The following is a 12,120-nucleotide window of genomic DNA, read 5'->3' on the forward strand; positions in this document are numbered from 1 at the left end:
GGGGAGGCGGCACTAGAGCTGAGCTGGCTGGGGGTCCTGACTCCACACCCACACCTCGCGTGGCGGCACGGTCTCCCTTGGCGCGACGGGTGTGAGTTCTGCTGCGAGCTCCCTCGTAGCCATGGGGCACATCAGAGGCTCCAGTCTGGTGGAGGCTGGCTGGTCCTGGCATCGCCTTCCCAACGAAGAGAAGCATCCCAGCCGGCTGCCTGCGCACCGGTCCCTCCGGCAACACCCCCAGTGCCTGCGGGGACATGGGCTCGCTGCCCGTGCGCCGTCCCCGCTGCTTCCCTCGGCGCGGCATCGGGAGCCCGGCGCTCGCCCGGCTCTGCCACCCACTGCCTCCGCGGCCCTGGAGAAGTTACTCACCTGCCTTGCGCTTCGGTTCTCCCACGCACTGCCAACCGCCCCGGGATCGGCGAGGGAACGCAGCGCTCACGTGCGCTCACTCAGCGCTGCGGTGCCGACCACGCTTTTGGGATGCCACGGGCGGTGTCGGCGACTCCGCGGTGCCGGTCTTTCTCTGGGATGGGGTTACGGCACGTTTGGGCTGTGCCGTAGCCAGAACTGCCTCCGTCCCTGCTCCCGAGGGGGAGCGTGGGAGGGGCTGGGGGATGGCACCGGGCACCGTCGGGCGCAGGGGAGTGAGACCGCTTTGTTTTTCCTCCGTAACCTTGATCTGTTCATCCACGCAAGCTCCCATTTATGGGCTCCCTCCACCCTTGCCAAGCCCTGGGTGGAGCAGGGTGGCCGCGCCGGAGAGCCTTGGAACGGCTCCGGTGAAAACCCGCAGCTGCCGAGAGCGCGGGGGGTGGGTGCGAGCCGACGGCCCTCGCCCACCGCGCTGCCCCTCGGGTTTCTCCTCCGTGCTCCGAAACTCTCCGGGCTCCTCTTCCTTCCAGCCTCCGCTTGCCGGTACCGGAGCAGAGGCCCCGAGACCGACGCCAAACCTCTCCCCATCCGTCCTCCGCCGGGACGGCGGCCGCGGGGCCGAGGTGTGCCGGGGTGCCGCGGCATCGCGCCGGTGCGGTGCTGGGCTCGCCAGCGCGCGCGTCCCCGAAGAAAAGCGCCTTTGATTCGCTTGAGAACCGAGGAAACTATTAGCCAAGCTTTGTTTTCCCGGATCCCTCCCCCTGCCGCTGACATTCAGAGGCGAGCGAGGGAGACAGAAAGTGAGAGAGGGAGGGCGGGAGCGGGTGCCAAGCGGCCGCACCCCTTGTCAGCTTGGGTCAGCGCCACGTTCGTTATTAATGCTCTGTCTAGAGGTCACATTCAGATGCGGCGAGCCCCGGGTCAGCCAGAGGAACGGATCAGAGCTCGCTCGCCGCTCCGCCACGTACCGACGGCACCGGCTCCCCGTCCCCGGGCTGGCAGGAGCCGAGCTGCGGCGCACGGTCGGCTGCTCCCTCCCCTCCGCCTTTCTCCTGCCTTTTTTTTTTTTTTTAATTATTATTTCTTGGCAACGCCGGGCATCTCCCGAAACCGCGCAGCCTCCCCGTAGCCCCGAGCTGCTGAGCGAGGTAGGAGAGGAAAGATCGGAGGCGCTTCCATCCACCTTAACAGCGGCGGCTGCGGCTCCGGCGAGCGAGCGGGAGCAGCGCGGAGGACACCGAGATCGCTCGCCAGCCGCGCCGGAGGGAAGAGCGCTGGGGCCGGAGCATGTGTTCCCACCAACTTGTGGCGTCGGGGTCAGGAGTCTCCCGCCGGTGACCTGGTTTCCAGCTTCAGTGCCCGCTCGTTCGCCCGCTCTCGGCCGCCCATGGCTCTGAAATCCTCTCGCCCCCAGGATTTAAGGAACCGGCTTTGCTTTCTTCTCTGTCTCCGGCTGCTGCGAGGGAGCGAAAGCAAAATGCGTGGGGAGGGCGTGAGCGGAGCACTCGCAGCGCTTCGCAGCGGGCTGCCGAGCCCGGGGGGGCTTTGAAGAAGCGCCCCGACACCCCGCGTCCTTCCCGCCTCGCCCGTTGCACGCTCCGGGCGCGCTCCCTGCTCGCCGGAGCCCGACCCAGAGCACGTAAGTCCGGAGATAGGGTCCGAAGGCTGGGGTGAACCTCGGGGTTGCGTGCAGCTGCGTGCCTGCGGGCAGAGCCCGCGTCCCGAGCCGGGGAGCTCAGCCTTCCTTCGGATCCGATAACCCCGTTCGTTAGTCGTGGTTTCAGTTGCGCTGCAGAACGAAGGGCTGGGCGATGCCGAGGCGGGCTGGGGCGTGCGGGGGCTGGGGGCTGGCAGAGCTCATCAAGCCGGGGGTGCCCGGCGAGCCGAGGGCTGACCAGCCCGTCCCGGGGTGTCTCGGCTGGTCGCTCCCCGAGCGTGCAGATAATTACGGCGCGGGGAAGCAGGTGTTGCTGGTTTGCTGTGGTTTTAACGTAAGGAGTGGAGTGGGTGGGCAGCTTCCTCCTGGTGAGCCCTGCCAGCTGCAGGCTCCTCGGCCGCGGCCCCGTCCCCCAGCCCCGCAGTGGGCAGGGGAAGGGGCAGCCAGCAGCTGGCATCGCCCGCGACTGGCGAAGGTCACGCCGCGCTGGGGACCGCTCGCCCTGGCAGCCGTCACCCCCCCTGCCAGCGTTCGCGTTACGGGGCTTTGCCGGGGTGCAGCACACGGCTCCGGCCGTCCCGCTCGGTGCGCGGCGATGAGCAGGGGGGGGCCGAGCCGCTTGTTTGCCTGGACGGCAGCGATGGGTTGTGACACAGGGGACGGGTTGTGACACAGGGGACCGTCCTGTTTTCCCCTGCAGCCTTCAGCAGCTGCGGGCGGAGGACTCCCGCCTCGGCTCTTTATCTCTCGCAGTTGGTGGCCGGACATCCTTCTTTTTGATTTATTATTATTTTTAAGAAGTCCCGGCCTGCCAGCAGGGTGACGGAGGTCGTGGGTTTGGCTGAAGCCGGGCTGGGAGTTGCGGGGTTAAAGCTCAAACTTGTTTCTTGGCTTGCCACAGCTTTTTGTGATGCTCCGTGCGTGTGATGCCTGCCTCTCACACGTGATTTGATAAGCCCTGGTGCTGGGACGGGGCAGGATACAGGCACCGGCTGGATGTTAACCCCTGCCGTGCTGGGTGCTGCTGAGCTCCTCGCTCCCGGGCTGCGTGGTGCTGTGTGTCCGATGCAGACGTACCCGCAGCCCCCGTGCTGTGCACTCCCCTTGCGCGGGCACTGGGATCGTGGCCGCAGGAACGTCCCACGGGCGCTCATCGCTTGTGGCTGTGCGGAGATCGGTCCGTCCCGGGGGGGGGTTTGTTGGTGGTTGGGCTGGCGCTCAGGTCCAGGCTGGGTCTCGGAGGTGACACGTGGCAGCAGCGTGGCTGGCGGCTGGCGGCGGGGCCAGGCTGGGGCACAGCAGCCGTGGCACGAGCAGGGCGGTGGCCAGGAGCCCTGACGTGGGACTCGCTGTGGTCCACGGCTTCGCTGCAGCCAGGGAGGGGTTTGGGGACGGACGATGGAGATGCCCGGGCAGTGCCTGTTCCCAGGCTCCGTGGTTGGTGGCTTCTGGGCAGAAAAACCTCTAACAAAAGAGGAAGATGCTCTTAGCAGGTTCATTCCCTGCTGAGTTTCATCTTGAAGTCAGCTTTTGTGGCAGTACTGTTCTGCTGGGCTCATAGTCTCTCTGTCCTGCACCCTACACAAGGTGCAGGGGAGGACCTGGGAAGCTTTTGGCTTGACGGTGCCATCACGTGGGCAGGAGCAGCTGGACCAGCATGTCCCAGCTTGGCTGGCAGCATCCTACCAGGCCCCATGGGAAGGACCAGCCACACCAGGAAGGATTGCAGGCTGCGAGGTTTTATTTCCCAGAAGGCCTGGACAGTCCTTGCCCCGAACACCTCCAGGAGCCTGGGATGGATGGACCAGGGTGCCGCTGCGTCCGTCCCCAGGCTGTGGTTGTGACTCCCACCTCCAGCTGCGGGACCGGGGGTGCGCAGACACCCCTGCAAAGACTGCAGCGACGCGGGGGTGCTGAGTCGCTCCTTCCTCCTCCTCCACCCTGCCGGGCTGCCCCAGCGCTGGCAGGAGCCCCGTGCTTGGGTGGCCCCATCTGGCCAGGATTGCCAGCCCTTGGCGCGATGCCTGACCTGGGGAGCTGCTTTTGCTCCTGAGCCTGCGATCAAAACTTATCCCCCGGCATCATGCTCTGCCCAGCCCGGGATGTCACCTGGGCTTCGCTGCCACTTCCCTGCCTGGGCTGCTCCCCGCCATCCGCAACACGACTCTGTGCTCCAGCCCCCAGAACTGCCTTGTCACCCCGGTCCAAGTCATCACTGGGGCACGGGAGGGTGGGGAGAGCCTTTGCTTCGCGGCAGGGGCCGAGAGCTGCGGCCCTGAGGTCTCCTGGACATGGCAGCACCTCCTGCTGCTGTCCCCGAGGGGAGGGAGCACCGCTCGCCCCGCTGGCTGGCCGAGACGTGCCTGTGGGACGCATTTTGTTCCGGAGGCGGTCAGCATAGTGCCTTTTTTCCCCTTGGAAAGAAAAACAGGCTTTCGTAGGTCATCCCCTGGCCTAGGAAGCCGTTCGGGCGGGTGCTGGTGACCATATTGTTCCTGTGGAGTCTGGCTTGTGCAGAGGATGTTTCCCATCCTGCATGGATAATGTTGCCCTTGTGCGAGCGTATCTGGTGCTCAGCCCTTCTCCTTTCTCCCTCCTCTAACCACAGGTCTCCTTGAGCATGGGCGGAACTGGTCAGCCATTGCCAGGATGGTGGGCTCCAAGACCGTGTCGCAGTGCAAAAACTTCTACTTCAACTACAAGAAGAGGCAGAACCTGGACGAGATCCTACAGCAGCACAAACTGAAAATGGTGAGAGCCCCATCTCAGCCCGCCCCGGGCACCATAGATCCTTCCCAGCAAGCGCTTGCGTGCTTCGCACGGCCAAGGGGGGTCTTTATCATCCCGGAGAACGTACTGGAGTGAAAGCTCTAGGGTCTGGGAAGCAGTGCAGGAAAGGGTTGTCCACCCGCCTGGCCCTGGGAGGTCTGGAGGAGGGAGAGCTGCTGCGTGGGAGATGCCTGGGTGTCTGGAGCGTGGCTGGTACGCAGGGAGATAAGAAGGAGCAGGGCTGTTGTGTGTTGGCCAGGACGCACGCTCGGTCCTGGCTGCTGGCGAGGTTGTGCCGTTCCACCCTGGGGGAACGGAGAGCCCGGCTGGGCCACGCAGCCCCGTGCCTTGTCACCGTTACCTGGTAAACTGCCAGTCTGCCCCAGAGAAGCTCGGGGGTTGAGGACAGTGCGGGGAGAGGCTGGTCCCGACACAGATGTCGGCTGTCTGCGGGGCTGCGAGCAGATGCGCGTGTCTCTGCGTGCCTTGGTTTCCCCGTCAGAAGGGGCTATCCCTGCTGCTTTTCTGGCATGCGGTGCAGGGCGTGAATGAAGTGTTTGGTGTTCTGGAGATAGGACAGACTGCTAAGAGCAACGAAGGATTATAATTATTTCATTTGTAGAGTATCCTGGGGTTCCCAGTTTCTGGCTAATAGAATTCACATGGCGAAACCCCCAAGGGGTGCTTTGAAAATGCAAAGGACAATGTTCAATGCAGGAATCTCTCCAAGCAAGCTATTACAGCAAGAGTAAAAAGAAAGACAGGAAAACATTCGATGACTCACCCAGGAATTTAATATCCTAGTCAGTCTATAGGAATGAGAGAAAGGGAAGACATCGGCGATTCTTTTTTATTAATTCTCTATGCACAGAGACACTCCTGTGTTCCCATGTTTCACCAAATTGTTTTTGGAAACAAAGCAAACAAACTATATAAAAGACCCCAAAACCCTAACAAAGATGGGAACGAACCGTGCATCGAGCCCTCCAAATACAGAATGCTACATTAGCAAGATATCATGGTTCGTTACTGGGGAGGATCTGAAATAAGATCGTACAGCGTGGCTGGCGGTGGAGCCGGTGTGTATTCATTTACTCTGCTTCCTAATGTTTCACAAATGATATCACGGAAGTGTTTTTCTGCAGAACCACATTTTTCCCTGCATCCGTCCCTCCAAGGCAGCCGCTAAACTCCTCCAGTCTAATTGCTCACTCTCACTTGCCGTTTCTATCAGCATCATCGTTTTATTTTTCAAGCAGTGGAGGCTATGGGATCGGTGGTGGAGGAGAACAATGAGCCCTCAGCTGTTATTTATTGTGCTCCATTGTTTTGTGGCAACGGCAGATGCCAGAAAGCTGAATAAAGTAAAAGAACAACGAGATTAAATTGCCGTAGACCTTCCTTCCTGACTCTTCAATATATTCACCAGCAAACCGAGCCTCCCGATCTCCTCCTGCACCCGGTCGTCAGCCGCGACCCCTGCGGAGGAGGCACGTGGCGGGGCAGCGTGGCGTCGCCTAGCTTTGCCGTACCATCCCCGGGTTACTCGCTGACCTCGCCACCAGCAGCTATTGCTGATCGTGCGCGGGGAAACGCAGTGGCTCTGCTTTCCTTCCTCTTGCTTAATGAGAGTAAACTTAATTAGCAGATTTCATTCGTTTCCCAAATGGGGCTCGTTAATCTTGTAGCCTCCTCTTCCAGGTGGATGTGACAGCGGGTGTCAGCAGCGTACAGACAACTCGGAGGAGCTGTGGGGACGGGTGGGATGGGAAGCAGAGCCCGGCAAGGTCCCTCTGTCCCCAAAACGTGGCCCAGCGTGGAGCCGGATGGCCCCATTCCCCCCGCTGGGATGGGGCTGGGCGTTTCAGCAGACCCTTGTCCCCGTGCGTGGCCAGAGCCAGGGGAGCTCCTTTCCCACCTCTCCGGAGCCTGTGTGGTCCGTACCCTCCCATGTACCATGTTTGGGGTTTTAATTTGAAGACCCCTTTTTCTGGTGAGGTTTTCCCCAGGGGAAAGAGCACAGAGGGGCTGGGGAGCTGCACGTGGGCTCTGTCAGCACGCGGAGCCCCGTTTCCCCTCTCCCCCGAGCTGCTCAGTGCTCACGAGCCCCTTCCCGGGACTGTTTGAGGAGGGGAATCCAGGGCTGGATGCCGCAGGTCCTCACCCTGCTCCATCTGCAAGCACCCCCACGATCGGGGTGTCCCTGCGGGCCGGCCGCGCCGTGGGACCCCGTTACTGCCGGGGCAGGGCCAGGCCGCCTCGAGGCTTCGCGTTATCTGCTCCGCTGTGTGTTTTGGCTCGGGTCTGCTGCCGAGCGGCTCGGATGTGTCCCAGGCATCAGCGTCACTCGGCTTTGACCTTCTGCGCGCCGCGCTCTCTAATCTCGGCCTTTAAGGAAAGCAGGGCACGGGGATACGCGGCGTCCTCAGAGCTGCTCTTGCTGTTAGCAGTTGGAGATTAGGCGCTGTCTTCACCGGGACCTCCACGCAATGTCATTGTCACTTTGGTCTAGTGGCTGCTGGGGTTTGTTTTGGCTTGTGCAGCAAAGGTGGGCAGGTTGTCCCCCCGGGCTGGTGCTGGTTCTGCTTGGAGGACCAATCCTTTGGACCCCTGTGAGCAACGTTCCTTCAATGCCTTGCTTTTTAGGGTGGTGCTGGCTTCGCACAGCAAAGCTGCTTCGGGAGGACAGCCTGGTGGCCTCTCCTTCTGGAGGGAGAACGAGTCTGCTTTGCCTTGGCGCAGAGCCTTGGTCTCGGGTTGGGGAACGGAGATGCTCCTCACCACAGTGGGCAGAGAGGTCCTGCCTGTGGGGTCATCTCTCTGTCCCTTCGCATCACCGCTGGCTGCTCCCGTGGCAGAGCACGGGAGTCGCTGCGGTTGGACCTAGTCCTGGTGCGGTCTCAGATACAGGTCCTTTCGTCGCACTGGTCTGGGACTGCCTGGTCCTGCACTTAGCAGAGGCTGAGGCCGATGCTGACGGGAGGTACCCATGGCAGTGGTGGGGTTCGGAAGCTGTTTTGCCCATGGTGAGTGCAAGAAGAGGCAAGAAGAGGCCAAGTTTGTCAGGATGGCTGCTCTGCCTGCAAGGCAGAAGGCCAGGGAGATGTCATGCCCAAGGGCTGGTGGCATCTCCATCTCCTCCTCCAGGACAGATGGTGCAGGAGAACTCGAGCAGTGGGAGGCAGTGCCCGGCACCCAGGATGGCAGGAGGGGAGGTGGGGGAAGAGCTGCCCATCCCTGCCAGACTGGGAGTCAGCGTGATGGGGCTGGCTGGGGACCAGGTGCCTGGGAGGACAGCGTGGAGGAGCAGGCACGGAGTCACCTCTCATGCAGGGTTCGGTGTCCTCGCTGTGCGCGGCGCATCTCCTCAGTCGTTTTGGGAAGGCAGACCTCTCAAGTGGCACCAAGTCCTGGATGCTCCTGCAGAAATACCTGGAGACAGGCAGAGAGCAGAGACCCGTGGGCTGGGATAGCACAAAATGAGCAGCAGAGCCCTCGTGGCAGATGTTCCTGGCACCTTCCCGTGACCTTGCTGGTGATCACTTGGATTAAGAGAAGGTTGTGATGATGGGAGACACGTGGTCCCAGATGTGGCTCACCAGGGACTCTTCTGTGTCCACCGCAGTCGTGGTTAGGACCCGGTGTCAGGTGTGGTGGCCCTGTGGCTGCTGACGGCGGCAGAGGGACCCCTTTCCTGGGCAAGGCGCCGGGAGCAAGGCTGCACGGGGGGTCAGAGCTGTCAGCACTGTGAGACACGAGGTGGTGGCCTGAACGTATCTCGAGGTGTAGCCGGGATCTGCTGCCGGGGTGTCACAGCATCTTCCCCAGATACCAGCAGCGGGGTCTGCCGGGAGAGGGACCCTGGTGGTCTGGCCAAGCAGGGTGCTGAGGCAGAGGCTGATTCCCGGCGAATTCCCCAGCGAGGAGCCGGCTCCTGCCCGCGGCTGAGTCACGGGCCGTGAGTAAGAGGCAGAGAAGCCTTTGCCATAGTAACGTCGCGCTCTGTCACGGCGTTAGCGTGATGGGGAACTGCTGCTGCAGACCGAAACGCGCGGCTGCGGAACCGCTACCGCGGCAGAGGCGCGAAGGCTGGCGGTGCCGGGGCATCGCCGCTGCCACCGGGACGGGGCGAGGGCACCGCGGCCCTGCCTTCCTCCCGCTGCCGCTCCGTGCCTTCGCAAAGCCCTTCCTCAAGTGCCTTTTTCCCCTCCCTCCTGCCCGGTTTGATAAAAATAGAGTTTGAGCAAGCAGCGTTTCCAAGCAAAAAGCAGTTGTATTTGTTTGTTTTATCTGGAAGTTTTTTAAAGGATTTAAAAGTTGATGGGGGGGGGGGGGTGAGGGGGAACCAGCTCTTCCCAGCACAGAGATCCAGCAGCAAAGTTAACGTTTCCAGCACGGCTTTATCTTTTCATCCATGTAAATAAACGTCCTACACACGTCATCGGTGTGGGGGTTGCAGGGGGAGCCGGAGATGATGGGCCTGTTCCTACTGGTAATATTTACTCAAGCAGCAAGAGCAGGAAACAATCACGAAGCCGAGACTTTCCCTGCAGGTCGGCGGGAGGGAGCAGCTCTCCGTGCCCTCGTGGCTGTGGCACATGCCCCGGCGAGTGGGGACGGGGATGTCCCGGGGCAGGACGGGGCACCGGGCACCTCGCCTTCGGGGGACGGAGCGTCCCCACCAGCGACAGCCTCCCCAGCGCGGAGGCAAAGTCCTTTGGCAGCACCTGCTGCAGGGGACGCGAAAGCTGGCGTGCGGAGACGGTGGCTGGGCCAGGTCTGGGGCATCAGCTGCGTTATCTGCGGAGGAGCGTCAGGCCGTGGCCGCCCGGGTTTGCGTGGTGCCTGGAAGGGCGCAGGACGGACGCGCTGCATGTGCGTAACGACCGGACACGGGACCGCCGGGCTCTTCCCAGCCCTGCGCTGGTGACGTCTGCGCGCGTGGCCCTTGTCCACGCGCCGGTGCCGTCCCTCCCTCGGAGCTCCACGTGGAGCCCGGCTGGCCATTGCATGGTGGTCCAAGTCTTTTGGCCAGGTGAGACCGTGCTGCCGGGCTTTCAGTGGCAAGGCTGGTCCCGAGGACTGATTTTCAGAGGGTTTATGGCGGCGTTAGCATCCCTCCCGGCCCTTCAGGCAGGACCGGTGCTGTCTGCTCCCCATCCCTCTGGTCTTTCCTTCTCACCATCCTCTCCCTCTTCCCCAGGAGAAAGAACGGAACGCCAAGAGGAAGAAGAAAAAAGGCACCGCCGTTCAAAACGAAGAAGCCGCCTTCCCTCCCGTGGCCGAGGACGAGGAGATGGAGGTGTCGGGGACGAGCGGCAACGAGGAGGAGATGGCTGAGGAGGCGGAAGGTGAGGCGGGGAGGGGGCTGTGGTGGGGGGACACGCTCAGCTCTCCTGGCTTTGCTGCACAGTTGTGGCACAGATCCTGGGATCACGGCCTCTCCGGGGCTGCACATGTCAGCGCTGGTGAGGGTGGAGTTGGGGGGTCATGTTTGTCACCCCAAAGCCATGCCAAGGTGATGGCATCCTGCAGCACGAAGCACTCGTGGCGTTTTGGAGGCCTCTGGCTTTCACGCTTGCAAGGACTGCCCTGGATCACTGCCCTCCTCCCGGGGCTGTCTGGAGGATGTTTATTTTGGGAAGGTTGCACAGTGCGGGAGCTCTGTTACCAGCCAGCCTCTGCCATGGCTGCTGGGTGCCGGGGGGGTCCCGGGGGGGCACAGGGGGGCTGCCAGCAGCCTCCATGGCCCGGGCACTCCTCGGCCTCTGCATCGAGACTGCACATAAAGAGCTTGCCTGGAGCTGGGGGCTGTCCCGGCGGCTTCTCCTCGCCCTGGAGGAGAGCAGGCCCTTTGGTTTCCAATTCCCATCAGCGCCCGCTCCTCGCAGCACCCACCTCACCAGGGCCTGGCAACCTAATGCGCTGTTGGAAACCATGTTTTGTGGTGCTTTCCCCCAAATGGGGGGGTCTCTGCATGCTCGGCAGGGTTAGATGCTACCTGCCACTGCAGGCTCTCGAAGAGCTCAGCACGGGCTCAGGGAGGTTCTCCTTCCCCTCTACACTGCCCTAGTGAGGCCCCGTCTGCAGTACTGTGTCCAGTTCTGGGCTTGTTCAGCCTGAAGAAGAGAAGGCTGCGAGGGGACCTAATATATACTTACAAATATCTTCAGGGTGGGTGTCAGGAGGATGGGGCCAAGCTCTTTCCAGTGGTGCCCAGCGACAGGACAAGGGGCAATGGGCACAAACTGAAGCAGAGGAAGTTCTGTCTGAACATGAGGAAGAACTTCTTCCCTCTGAGGGTGACGGAGCCCTGGAACAGGCTGCCCAGGGAGGCTGTGGAGTCTCCTTCTCCGGAGATATTCCAGACCCACCTGGACAAGGTCCTGTGCAGCCTACTGTAGGTGACCCTGCTTCGGCAGGGGGTTGGACTGGGTGACCCACAGAGGTCCCTTCCAACCCCGACCATTCTGTGATTCTGTTCTGGGCTCCCCAGTTCAAGAAAGATGAGGAGCTACTGGAGAGAGTCCAGCGGAGGGCTACGAGGGTGATGAGGGGAATGGAGCATCTGTCTTACGAGGAAAGGCTGAGGGAGCTGGGCTTGTTCAGCCTGGAGAAGAGAAGGCTGAGAGGGGACCTTAGAAATGCCTCTAAATATCTGCAGGGTGGGTGTCAGGAGAACGGGGCCAGACTCTTTCCAGTGGTGCCCAGCGACAGGACAAGGGGCAATGGGCACAAACTGAAGCAGAGGAAGTTCTGTCTGAACATGAGGAAGAACTTCTTCCCTCTGAGGGTGACGGAGCCCTGGCCCAGGCTGCCCAGGGAGGTTGTGGAGTCTCCTTCTCTGGAGATATTCCAGACCCGCCTGGACAAGGTCCTGTGCAGCCTGCTGTGGGTGACCCTGCTTCGGCAGGGGGGTTGGATTGGGTGACCCACAGAGGTCCCTTCCAACCCCTACCATGCTGGGATTCTGTGATTCTGTGACCTGCCGAGGTTTGCACGTGCCCATCGCCGTCCCGTCAGGACATCGCTGCCGCTGCTGCCCCGGGCAGTGGAGCCTGCAGTGCCAGCACTGCAGGAGAAGCCATGGTCTCCACTGGCGAGGCCGCTGTGCCTTGGAGGGTCTTTTCCTCCTCCTTTCCCTTTTAAGGCAGCGTTTTCCTCCCTCCCAGCCGTACCAAAGAAAGGAAACAACTTGAAAGTGACAATTTTCGGCTATTTATCGCTTAGAAAGCACGGCAGCGAGTTTGGAGAAAATGTGCATAATTTTCCAACAATAGCCCCATTTGACTTTTGTGAAAGTAATTTAATAACTTAACCAT

The 12,120-nt window shown here is 61.7% G+C and overlaps 1 protein-coding gene across 9 annotated transcripts in view; it reads left to right on the top strand.

Annotated features, from left to right (window-relative positions):
- Positions 1 to 12,120, top strand: part of NCOR2 (nuclear receptor corepressor 2) — a 264,349-nt gene that overhangs the window by 205,798 nt on the left and 46,431 nt on the right. For all 9 annotated transcript variants that reach the window (XM_075434969.1, XM_075434975.1, XM_075434976.1 and 6 more), the window contains exons 18-19: positions 4,638 to 4,780; positions 10,002 to 10,149. In XM_075434969.1, coding sequence (XP_075291084.1) covers positions 4,638 to 4,780; positions 10,002 to 10,149 — 291 coding nt within the window. The remainder of the gene's footprint in view (positions 1 to 4,637; positions 4,781 to 10,001; positions 10,150 to 12,120) is intronic.

This window comes from Opisthocomus hoazin, chromosome 13 (genome assembly GCF_030867145.1).
Source record: "Opisthocomus hoazin isolate bOpiHoa1 chromosome 13, bOpiHoa1.hap1, whole genome shotgun sequence".
In the NCBI taxonomy this organism is placed as follows: Eukaryota; Metazoa; Chordata; class Aves; order Opisthocomiformes; family Opisthocomidae; genus Opisthocomus; species Opisthocomus hoazin.